This window comes from Saimiri boliviensis, chromosome 17 (assembly GCF_048565385.1).
Source record: "Saimiri boliviensis isolate mSaiBol1 chromosome 17, mSaiBol1.pri, whole genome shotgun sequence".
NCBI lineage: Eukaryota > Metazoa > Chordata > Mammalia > Primates > Cebidae > Saimiri > Saimiri boliviensis.
In genome coordinates this window covers 49,842,484-49,855,325 of record NC_133465.1, presented here as the reverse complement: position 1 = coordinate 49,855,325, position 12,842 = coordinate 49,842,484, and the positions used below count along the sequence as shown (strand labels likewise).

Here is a 12,842-nt window from a genome sequence, read left to right as displayed (position 1 = left end):
AAAAAAAAAAAAAAAAAAAAAAAAAAATTAGCTGGGTGTGGTGGTGCAAGCCTATAGTCCCAGCTCTTCAGGGGGCTGAATTTGGAGGATCACTTGAGCCCGGTCGAGGCTGCAACGAGCTATGATTTTGCCATTGTATTTCAACCTGAGTGACAGAGTGAGACCTTGTCTCATAAAAAAATAAAAAACAATAATTATCCCCTTGGTAACTAATAAATAGTCTGTGGGGTGGTACTTTGAGATCAGTGAAGATCCTGTTCGCAAGTGTCTTTTTACCCAACTGTGCATCAGTAGTAATTTTTGTCTGAGTCAATTTTTATTACATTAGTGGTTGCAAAGTGACACCTTTTAAATTTTTGTCATTCCTTCTACATTTACTAGATGGCATTACTTCATTAAAGAAGAACTCCCCCTCTTCCTTTTTGAATATCATTCTTCATTGATTCTTCTTTGTATTAATTATGTTGTAGTTTATTGTTGTTATTCTTTTGAATGCTCAAATTGTCCAGATTTGGCCAATGCAATCTCTGTTCTTTTTTTACCTCACAATGCATGTTAAACTAAGCTATTTTTAATGTTGAGAGAATGTCTAATATTTCCCACTCCCAACAGGAATTGAGAAAGGGACTACAGAAGTTGGGGGCTTATTCAGACTCTTCTTAGAAGTCTACCTTCTTCCTGCGTACTTTCAGCCCAAAGTGAGACTTTTGAGTTGAGAAGAGATACTTCTGAATTAAACTACTGATGAGTGTCACCCAATTCTAATCCCAACCACATTTATTCTAGGCATACCATACTCCCTGCCATGCATACCCTTCTGTTTTGCACCTCTGTCCTCCTTCCTGTGGCCTTCTGGTTCCTACCCAACGGTCCAGTCCATAGGCCTCAATAACACTTTTTTGCCCAGCCCTGTGGTAGCGTTGGTCTGCTTCCTTTACCTATTCGAGAAATCCCTTTAGCACTAATTTATTGTTCTGTGTTTTCTTCTATAGGATCTTACCTAGCCATATGGCCTGCTGCCTCTGCCAAGTTAAAAATAGCATTGAGGTTGTCTGCAAGACAGTCAAGCTGCATTGCAACAGTGCGTGTCTGACAAACACCACACATTGTCGTGAGTCCAAATTGCCTGGTGATAAACTGTTACATTATTTTAAGTATTTGTTTTTAATTTTTTATTTTTAATTGATAAAATTTTAAGCTAGTGATATAATTGCTTTATTTTTATTTACTCATTCAGAGTTAAACTCCGTAAATTTCTGAACTACTCTCTTGTCAAGTTCTCAGTTATTATAAAATTTAATAATAGAACTGCATATGCATAAAGGACCGAGAAAAAAGGAATGGAAAGGCAAGGGAGTAACATTAATATCCACACACTGTGTACTGTGCTCTCTGCTTGGTACTTTGTCCCCAGTGATAATTTATTCATATAGAGCAATGTAGCTTGTAAGCTGGCTTCATATGCATGAGGTCTCAGGTACCTCTGCCTTATAGGACAGATATAGAACTGGTTTTGGGTTTTTTTTTTTTTTTTTTAGAATTTTATAAGAGTACAAGTGATGCTGTTTTATTTGAAGCCTGAGAGCTTCTTGTTCCATAACCAGAAATTGCTACCTGGCTCTTCTAATGGAATGGAGGGCTCTTCCATTCTCAGACCATCCAACTCTAAAGTTGCTCTGAATTTCAGACCTTTCTATTCACAGAACAAACACTCAAGTGCTTTAAAGTGTTTTTGTGTATATTTGGTTTATTAGCACCAACTTCATGACTTCTAAAATGTGACTGCTTTCATGTCCAGGTAGCTTGAATACAGGTATCTACCACTGATACAGGGTGTAATAAATAATGCTTGGCTACTTACACAAAGATAGTGTTGCTTATTTTTCAAAACTTTTTTTTTTTTTTTTTTTTTTTTTTTTTTTACCAATTGTGTTATTTCCTTCTCCCCAAGAGGTAGATAGAAAAGCATTGTTAATCTCCTTTTACAGATAAAGAAAAACAAGATTAGAGGTACTAAGTGCTGTAGCCAAGTGCCAGGTCTTCTGTCCCCAGTTCTGGGTTCTCCCCAAGCCCATGTTTCTCCTTTCTCACAGTCTTCACCTTCTGACCCTCACCATCACCCAGAATACTTGTAATTCTGGAAAAAACACTCAGCTGCACAGTGGCATACTTGACCTTCATGCAGTCAGAAGCTTTGGATGATTTCCCATCCAAAATATTAGAGGTGAAATGAAAGCAAAATAGGCATCTGACAAAAGTTGCTTTTTCCCTTCTGCATTTTAGGACCTCAAGTAATGTTTATCCAGAAATTGCATTATACGATACATTCATTGTACATTACACAACATAGGCATACAACCTGACAAATTAAAAAGTCTCTTAAGCTACACACCACATTCCTGCTCAAATTTTAAAAAAGAACTAAGAGGGACACAGTGTATTTTTCCCTGTCAAGTCTTCTGTTATAGGGCCAGTATATGTGGAAGCAGAGAATGGGGTGAGTGGGCAGAGCATATGCCAGATGAGGATCTATCAGCAATGAGAGGGGCCCTCCGCTTGAGCATCTCCAACCCTGCTCCTCTCAAAGGACCGCCTTTCATTGCATTCACCTGTGATAGTAGCAAGAATGCAGGCACACTGAGGATGAGAAGACAGGGAGCCTTGTGCTTTCCCTGCATCTGAGGCAGGACAGCAGAGGGTACAGAGCAGTCTGCTGAGAGGCTAGCTCAGCAGGGAAGCACTTGTCTTCCACCTTGGGCTTTGACTGAGCTCTGGGCAGTTGGGCTCTAGGGATCAATGGAATAATCCTAAGCAGAGTTACTATATGTCACACTGTGAAATGTTCCAAGTAGGTGGCCATGTTTTCAAAACATGTCTTTTGCTTTTTTTGTTGCTGCCATTTCATAGGTTTAGGTTTGGGTGTATGTTGTTCCTCTCTGAATGGCACTTGAATGTTTGCTGACTCCTACTCTGTATGACTGGGGCAAACAGCGGTGGACTGATCCATGCCATCCTAACATCTTTAATTATCAAAGCAGTCTCTTCTTTTCTGACAGATGGAGAAGCATCTATAGGGAATCCTGAAGGAGCGTTCATGAAGGTGTTACAAGCCCGGAAGAAGCACACAAGCATGGAGCTGACTATTGAGCTGGAGACGCCCTCAGACAGCAACGGGCTCAACTTGTCAGGCTTTGGGAGTGAGCAGCTAGACATCAATGATGAAAGTGATGTTATCAGTGCACTAAGAAGATGTGGAATCAGTGTTGTTACCGTTCATTAAACTGCTTTTTTCAGATTCACAAGATGGTGACAGGCCCCTGGATATTTTGAAAAACAATACAAAGAGCCCTTCTCTTCAACCTGCATCCAACAACTCAACTTACCAAAATAAATTGAGAAAGCTGTATTTTCTGAAAAATATGTTACATGCAGAAATTCAACAAAAAAAATTGATGAGGTTAAAAGAGAAGAAAAAACAGCCATGCTTATACAGTCCAGCGTTTTAGGTCCCAAATTTTTATTTTTTATTTTTTTATTTTTATTTTTTAGACACGGGATCTTGCTAAGTTTCCCAGGCTGGAGTGCAGTGGCTACTCACAGGTGTGATCCCACTACTGATCAGCATGGGAGTTTTTACATGCTCCATTTCCAACTTGGGCCAGTTCACCCCTCCTTAGACAACATGGTGGTCCCCTGCTCCCAGGAGGTCACCATATTGATGCTGAACTTAGTGCGGACACCCGATCGGCATAGCACACTACAGCCCAGAACTCCTGGGCTCAAGTGATCCTCCCACCTCAGCCTCCCGAGTAGCTGGGACTACAGGCACACGCCACCGCGCCCGGCTTAGGTCCCAAATTTAAACGGCTCAAAGTTTTCAGACAAAATTAGAAACTGCCCAACCACAGGAAAACAGCCTGGCAAAGATTCAAAGTGTAGGCAAAAGCCTGCAGAGAGCAAACAGAGTCCTCATGGGCCCAAGGAGCATCCAGAAAAGGCACTTCAAAGAGCGGGGAAAGCAGAGCATCAGGAGGGAACAGAGTGCCCAGGCATTTGTGGAAAACATTGTCAAAGGAAAAGGGCCCAGGAGTGCAGCCCCAAGGGAGCTGGAACAGCCTCACACGGTGCACAGGCCAGGGAAGTTGGTAGGAAACACTATCTACACCAAGCCTTTGTTCACCCAAGAGCGTAAGACAGCGGTCTCCTCTTTGCTGAAACCCTTCTCCGTGGGCGGACCTTCCGCCTCCACACCTGCAAACGCCCTACCTGAGGTCAGAAACAGATCAAAAGACTTAACATACACCATTTTGGTTTTAGAAAATGCAAAGCCTAGAGTTAAAAATATAAAGGCTGCTAAACCATTCATACATTCCAGAAAAAAAATACCACCGCTTTCATAAAACTCGCTCCCGTGTGGTCCACAGAACACCCAGGGCCTGAAAGAGTCGAAAGTTCAGAAAGAAAGGTTCTCTCAACAGACTGATGCTCGTGAAGAGGCCTCCGTTCTCTGCAGCAAAGAGCCTCATAAATTCTCCTTCAAAAGGGGCTTTTTCATATTTAGGAGACTTGAATCCTTTTCCAGAAACATTTGCTCCTTCAGAACATTCTATAGAAAACACTAATGTTAAAAACACCACTGCAGGAAATGCCTTTGAAGAAAACATTTTTATGGGAAACACTGCTATGCCAGAAGGCATCATCTCTGAAAACACAACCTACAATAATCCTCCTGAGGCAGATTCTGCTGGGACTGCATTCAACTTAGAGCCAACTGTTAAACAAACCAACAAAACACAATGGGAATACAACGTGGGCACTGACCTGTCCCCCAAGCCCAAAAACTTCAATTACCCATGGCTCTCGTCCCCAGGTGATCAGATTGAAATTCAGCTAAACCAGCAGCTACGGTCCCTCATCCTCATTTGTCATGTTTTCCGGAGCGGAAAGTGGACTGCTCTGAGACCCGTGTGCAATTAGCCTGTGCTAAGCTTATCTCCAGGACAGGCCTCCTGATGAAGCTTCTCAGTGAACAGCAAGAAGTAAAGGTGTCAAAGGCAGAATGGGATACGGACCAGTGGAAAACTGAGAACTATATCAATGAGAGCACGGAAGCCCAGAGTGTATAGAAAGAGCAGAAGTCAAGTGAGCTCACTTAGGAAGTTGCAGGATATGGCTATAACAACAAACTCATCTTGGCAATATCTGTGACTATATAGTGAATAATAACTTTGTGTCTCATTGAGATTTATTCTCATAGAAGGGCATCAAAGGAAGATGAAGAAGGATCCTCAAGGGGCATTTCCAAATTTCCGCCACACAGGAGTTACTCATCGCAAAGTGGCTTTTTCTCATTAAGATGGCCGCTCTGGCTTAGGCACACATACAGACCTCTCAGTGCCACACGTGTGAAAAACATGGCACAAAAGCTGCATGACAAGGAGTCTTCAATGAGGACAAGATCTTCAACAGGGACACTGGGGATAGCAAAGCCCCAACAGAGAAGACCCCAACCAGAGAGTCTGCTGCTGAGGGGGAAGAGAGTGAGGCCCTGCCTTAGGAGAACACTGAGTGACCCCAGCCCACCTCAGGTCTCCGGCAAAATACTTTTCTATTGTCAAAGAATATAACTAAATTCTAGCCATGCAGTATGACATTTGAATGTGTAGTTAAATATTGATGCATAAATAACAAGGACCATCAAAAAAAACAGGACTGAAGCCAGCAGCCCACAAATCCACCAGAGGCTGCGGGCAGGGGAAGCACAGCCACCAGAGGCAACGGGCAGGGGAAGCACATCCACCAGAGGCAGCGGGCAGGGGAAGCACAGGGCCATCTTGCCCTCCCTTGTTTCCCAGTCTAATTAGTCACCCAGACCTGAAAACATACCCTGAGGGGCTGGAGATTTTACAATTAAATACCATTATTCTTGGGAAAAAAAACAAAAAACTCACATGCTAAGGATCTTGTGAGATTCCCTCGACTGGACATAGGGGAAGACACGCTTCATCTGGAAAGCAGAAAACTCTCAAGCCACCAGGTACCTGCCGCCCCGGTTCAGAGCTCCACACTTATGGGCCAGGGCTCCCTCCTCAGGCATGTGCAGTGGGCCTGCGGCGCGGCCTGTCAGGCACTGCAGTAGGCGCTCCAGGGGCTGGCAGGACCCTGACCCCAAGATTGCGGCGCCTAGTGAAGTGACCTCGGTAGTCCGTGGCAAAGGTGATGGCAGAGGCGGCGGCTTTGGCTCCTGGCTGGACAGACGGTTGGAGGCACTGGGAGTGGACCGAGCCGTTGACGGAGCCTACATCTTGGGTGTCCTGCAAGAGAAGAAGGAAGAAGAGAAGCTGGACGCTGTGCAGGGGATCCTCTCTACTTTCCTGCTAAGTAGCCTGGACACATTCCTTCACCCTCTGATCAGTATCTGAGGATCTGTCAGTCCTCTGAGGCTCAGTGGTCTCACCTGGGAGAGGTATACTCCTCTGACATCTGGGCGGCTGGGGAAGGAGTTTGCTCCCCAACCAGGTGGGAAGCCTGAAGGTTGCAGGTACTTGGAGAGGAATGGCTTTCTCGTATGCTTGGGGACAAGGCCCTCTCCGATGCTTGTGGGTGAGCCGAGGAGTGTTCTTCCGAAGCCACCGAAAAGTCAGAATGGGAGTTTTGTCAGCTTCAGTCCTGTAAGCCGTGTGACTTTGGCCAAGTTACTAAATGTCTCTCTACTTCCCCGACTGTAGAGAGTCTGTTAAGAATACTCACATGCCGGGGAGGAGGGAAGGAGCGAACCAGAGAGCGTCGTCCTGAGAGGAGTGATGGCGACAAAATGGCGGACCACTTCTCCCGCTTCTACGAGGACCAACACTTCCAGGGTAATCACTTTGATCAGTATGAGGAAGGACACTTGGAAATTGAACGAGCATCACTTGACAAGCCTATAGAATGGAAATTTCCAAGGAAACTGTATTTCTTATATTGATGGAAATGTATGGAAAGCATACAGTTGGACTGAGAAACTAATTCTCAATGAAAATTATTTGACTGAATTACATAAGGATTCATTTGAAGGCCTGCTATCCCTCCAGTATTTAGATTTATCCTCCAATAAAATACAGTCTATTGAAAGACACACATTTGAACCACTACCATTTTTACAGTTTCCAAATCTTGGTTGCAGTTTACTCACAGAACTGAGCTTTGGAACATTTCAGGCCTGGCACAGAATGCATTTTTTACACAAGTTTGACCTGGGTATTTCCCAAAGGAATAGTGCTCTATAGGGTCTAATGGTGATTTATTAGAATTCTCAATCGCAATCCTCTGACAGCTGTTGAAGATCCTTATTTGTTTAAATTGTCAGCATTAAAATATCTAGACATGGGAACAACACAGGTCTCACAACAGTTAAGAACATCCTTACAATGATCTTGAATTGAAAAAACTGATCTTACCTAGCCATATGGCCTGCTGCCTCTGCCAATTTAAAAATAGCATTGAGGTTGTCTGCAAGACAGTCAAACTTCATTGCAACAGTGCATGTCTGACAAACACCACGTTGTCTTGAAGAAGTATCTATAGGGAATCCCAAAGGAGCGTTCATGAAGGTGTTACAAGCCCGGAAGAAGCACACGAGCACTGAGCTGACTATTGAGCCGGAGACGCCCTCAGACAGCAACGGGCTCAACTTGTCAGGCTTTGGGTGTGAGCGGCTAGACATCAATGATGAAAGTGATGTTATCAGTGCACTTAATTATATCTTGCCTTATTTCTCAGAGGGAAATGTAGAAGATGTGGAATCAATGTTGTCACCATTCATTAAACTGCTTTTTTCAGATTCACAAGATGGTGACAGGACCCTGGGTATTTTGAAAAACAATACAAAGAGCCCCTCTCTTCGACCTGCATCCAATAACTCAACTTACGAAAATAAATTGAGAAAGCTGTGTTTTCTGTAAAATATGTTACATGCAGAAATTCAACAAAAAATCCATGAGGCTAAAAGGGAATAAAAAACTGCCATGCTTACACAGTCCAGCCTTTTAGGTCCCAAATTTTTATTTTTTATTTTTCTTTTTATTTATTTATTTTTTTAAGAGATGGGGTCTCGCTATGTTACCCAGGCTGGAGTGCAGTGGCTACTCACAGGCGTGATCCCACTAGTGATCAATCAGCATGGGAGTTTTGACCTGCTCCGTTTCCGACCTGGGCCAGCTCACCCCTCCTTAGGCAACATGGTGGTCCCTGCTCCCGGAAGGTCACCATATTGATGCCGAACTTAGTGCGGACACCCGATCGGCATAGCACACTACAGCCCAGAACTCCTGGGCCCAAGCGATCCTCCCACCTCAGCCTCCCGAGTAGCTGGGACTTCAGGCACGCACTACCACGCCTGGCTTAGGTCCCAAATTTAAACAGCTCAAAGTTTTCAGACAAAATTAGAAACTGCCCAACCACAGGAAAACAGCCTGGCAAAGATTCAAAGTGTAGGCAAAAGCCTGCAGAGAGCATACAGAGTCCTCATGGGCCCAAGGAGCATCCAGAAAAGGCACTTCAAAGAGCGGGGAAAGCAGAGCATCAGGAGGGAACAGAGTGCCTAGGCATTTGTGGAAAACACTGTCAAAGGAAAAGGGCCCAGGAGTGCAGCCCCAAGGGAGCTGGAACAGCCTCACATGGTGCACAGGCCAGAGAAGTTGGTAGGAAACACTATCTACACCAAGCCTTTGTTCACCCAAGAGCGTAAGACAGCGGTCTCCTCTTTGCTGAAACCCTTCTCCGTGGGCGGGCCTTCCGCCTCCACACCTGCAAACGCCCTACCTGAGGTCAGAAACAGATCAAAAGACTTAACATACACCATTTTGGTTTTAGAAAATGCAAAGCCTAGAGTTAAAAATATGAAAGCTGCTAAACCATTCATACATTCCAGAAAAAAAATACCACCGCTTTCATAAAACTCGCTCCCGTGTGGTCCACAGAACACCCAGGGCCTGAAAGAGTCGAAAGTTCAGAAAGAAAGGTTCTCTCAACAGACTGATGCTCATGAAGAGGCCTCCATTCTCTCCAGCAAAGAGCCTCATAAATTCTCCTTCAAAAGGGGCTTTTTCATATTTAGGAGACTTGAGTCCTTTTCCAGAAACATTTGCTCCTTCAGAACATTCTATAGAAAACACTAATGTTAAAAACACCACTGCAGGAAATGCCTTTGAAGAAAACATTTTTATGGGAAACACTGCTATGCCAGAAGGCATCATCTCTGAAAACACAACCTACAATAATCCTCTTGAGGCAGATTCTGCTGGGACTGCATTCAACTTAGAGCCAACTGTTAAACAAACCAACAAAACACAATGGGAATACAACGTGGGCACTGACCTGTCCCCCAAGCCCAAAAACTTCAATTACCCATGGCTCTTGTCCCCAGGTGATCAGATTGAAATTCAGCTAAACCAGCAGCTATGGTCCCTCATCCTCATTTGTCATGTTTTCCGGAGCTTGAAAGTTTACTGCTCTGAGACCCGTGTGCAATTAGCCTGTGCTAAGCTCATCTCTAGGACAGGCCTTCCGATGAAGCTTCTCAGTGAACAGCAAGAAGTAAAGGTGTCAAAGGCAGAATGGGATACGGACCAGTGGAAAACTGAGAACTGTTATAAATGAGAGCACGGAAGCCCAGAGTGAACAGAAAGAACAGAAGTCAAGTGAGATGACCACACAGAAAGGTGAGACCCGGAGTTTCCCATCATTTAGCATGTGTCAGGAAAGTGCCAACACAAGAGAACCTGGGACTCGTGGCCATAGCTTGTCTTGGCCGTGTAACTTTGGCCATGACAGTGATCTCACACTTTGCTTATTTAGAGAGTGAAATAGATTATTACACAAGATGAACTATAGGTCTGGCATGGTGGCTCACGCCTGTAATCCCAGCACTTTGGGAGGCCAAGGTGGGTGGATCCCTTGAGGTCAGGAGTTTTGAGACCAGTTTGAAACCCTGTCTCCACAAAAAATAACAAAAATTAGCTGAGGATCACCTAAGCCCAGGGAGGTCGAGTCTGTAAGGAACTGTGATCACACCACTGTACTCCAGTCTAGGTGACAGAGCGAGACACTGTCTCAAAAAAGTAAAAAAATGACCTGTAAGCTACTTACTTGGAATACCAGGGTTTCAGATAGTTAGCTTTCATCCTCTCTGTTTTTTTTTAAAAAGATTGTTTCTTTTTTTTTTTTTTTAAGCTCACTAAAGAAGTTCCAGGATATGCCTATAACAACAAACTCATCTTGGCAATATCTGTGACTGTAATAGTGATGATTTTAATTATAATTTTCTGTCTCATTGAGGTAAGGACAATAATTAATTCAGGTTTTTAGAATGAAATCCTGTCTTTGTGTAGATTCAGAGCCCACAAACTGAAAATCAAAGCCACTCTCCCACCTACTACTACTTGACATTCTTCTTTAGTCGTTTAAGGCTGAGGTATGCTTTGTTCTTTGACTGCAATGTGTCTTCCAGGATTTTTAAAGGGTCCTCACTTCCAGGAGATCTCTGTGAACTGAAACCAAGTTAATCCCACTAGGCTGTTTTAAGAAGTTAAGTTGATAAATTAGCAAAATTTTGCTTGCCCAAAACCATGTCAGCAATTGAGTGTACTCACCAACTTGTCCTTTCTCTGCCACTAATTTATTTTCTTGAAATGATGAATGATTATGTCTCATTTCAGCATTTCAAGAAAACAAATTAGCATTTCAAGGAAATGCTGAAATGATGAGAGACATAATCTCTACCCTCACGGAGCTGCCATCACCATGGAGAGGAAGGACAAGCCAAAAAGGAGAAGTCTCGTCTTGTAGACTTGCTAGACTCACATAGTATCTTCCTTCTCCAGTGTGTAGGGCGTTGTCTAAATAGGTCCAGTTAGAGCACTACAGGGTAGCCATCTTTTTAAAAAGTAGTTGGCCACTTATTTAAGTTCACAGGGGAGGGTGAATGTCTCCCCTCCAGCCCTCCTGAGCCCAGGTCGTCTGTGAGATGTGTCACCATTTCTCAGACACCATATGAGACATTCCTCCTCGGATTAGGGATGCTCAATCTGCATTACATATCTAAAGCTTACATCTGGCTACTCTGGGGCGAGTCCTGTTTATAGCGCCCATTCTCAGGGCTTGCCTCTGTTTGCCTTTTGTTCGATTACATGATGTATTACTTTTCCCAACAGGCCAGTGCTAGCATATTGGAAGAGTGAGTTAATAAGCTGGCAACCTTGACGGTATGCTGCCAATCCAACCTTATTCCCCTAACTCACCATTTCCATTATTGTGGCAGCCCTCCATTCCAGCCAGAGCAGCCCTCATCATACCCTGGTCATACGATGCCCGTTTCTGCTTTTGTCTGTGCCTTTGTCCATCTAAAATTCCCTTACAGGTAGTGCTCGACTTACGACCACAGTCGGGACCGCGGAACGGTCGTAACACGATTTGGTCGTAAGTTGAGTAGGCTATATGTACAGTTGAAATGGTGCACACAGAGATGGTAGTGCTGCCAGAAGCTGGTCCGCACTGTCGTACGCCCAGCTGGGCAGCATTTGCACTGCCAGACGCGGAACAGTCGTGGCTAGCGATTGTGGTCGTAAAGTCGAATGGTCGTAAGTTGCATAGGTCGTAAGTCGACCAATACCTGTATTTCACTGTCTGAGGGAATCCTATGAATCTCTCAAAAGCCATCTCAAGTTCTTCTTTCTTCTTGACACCTTCCCTGAATACTCCAGCCCTTCTGAGCCTACTCCCGTTGTGAGATTTGTCACCATTTCTTGGACACCATATGGGAGACTTTGGAGGCTGAAGTATGAGGATTGCTTGAGCCTGGGAAGTTGAGGATGCAGTGAGTTTTGGTCATACCACTGCACTCTTGCCTGGACAACAGAACAAGAAAGACCATGTCTCAAAAACAGCTACCACCAAAAACTGTCTGATTTGAATAGGATTATGTTAAATTTGTAGATTAATTTGAGAATTAACATCTGTATAACATTCTAGGAATGTGATATCTCTTGTCATGTATTCATTTATTTTAATGTCTTTCAGAAGAGTTTTAGTGTTTCCATTATATCGATCTTTTGTTAGATAAAAGATCTTTGTATTTTTGTTCTTAAATACTTCATACATTTTTACTGCCATTATAAATGAGATCTTTCTTCCATTTTCTAATTAGTTATTGGTAGTACATGGGAAAAGTATTTGAGGTGTGTATGCTGATCTCCTGATTTTGTATATATCCACTGTACTGAATTATCGTATTACTTCCAGTAAAATCTTAGTTGATTCTCTTAAGCTTCTTTGGCTGTGTCTAACATTTATCATTTCACATGCAAATAATGATAGTTTTGTTTCTTCCTTTCTAATACTTTATTTTCCTTGTCTTTCCTTTCCTTTTCCCTTCTTTCTCAGGGCCTTGTTGTCACCCAGGCTGGAGAGCAGTGGTGTGATCTAGCTTGCTGTAACCTCAAACTCATAGGCTTAAAGGATCCTCCTGCCTCAGCTTCCTGAGTTGCTGGGACTACAGTCAGGCAGCTAATTTATAAAAATTTTTTTGTAGAGACAAGGTCTTGCTATGTTGCCCAGGCTAGTTTTCCTACCACTTTAGAGGAAGGACTCAGGTTTCCTTTATTTCCCAACTTTTAAGAGTTTTTATTAGGAATTGTCTGTTGAATTTTATCTAAAACAGTCAATAAAATATATTAAGTGCTAGCTGCATGCAAGACCCTAAATTAGATACAGTCAGCCCTCTGCATCAGCAGGTCCACATCTTCAGATTCAACTAGATGAAGCTGAATATTTGGGGAAAAAAAGCAACACACACACACACACAC

The 12,842-nt window shown here is 43.5% G+C and overlaps 1 protein-coding gene and 1 pseudogene across 1 annotated transcript in view; both read left to right on the top strand.

Annotated features, from left to right (window-relative positions):
- LOC104650190 (leucine-rich repeat-containing protein 37A2-like) overlaps positions 1 to 6,949 on the top strand; it is a 62,554-nt pseudogene extending 55,605 nt beyond the window's left edge.
- Positions 1 to 12,842, top strand: part of LOC101047039 (leucine-rich repeat-containing protein 37A2-like) — a 57,928-nt gene that overhangs the window by 31,490 nt on the left and 13,596 nt on the right. The window contains 8 exon segments of the mRNA XM_074388759.1: positions 6,930 to 7,228; positions 7,290 to 7,378; positions 7,381 to 7,410; positions 7,413 to 7,539; positions 7,541 to 7,689; positions 9,407 to 9,624; positions 9,626 to 9,701; positions 10,223 to 10,317. Of these exon segments, the coding sequence (XP_074244860.1) occupies positions 6,930 to 7,228; positions 7,290 to 7,378; positions 7,381 to 7,410; positions 7,413 to 7,539; positions 7,541 to 7,689; positions 9,407 to 9,624; positions 9,626 to 9,701; positions 10,223 to 10,317 (1,083 nt within the window).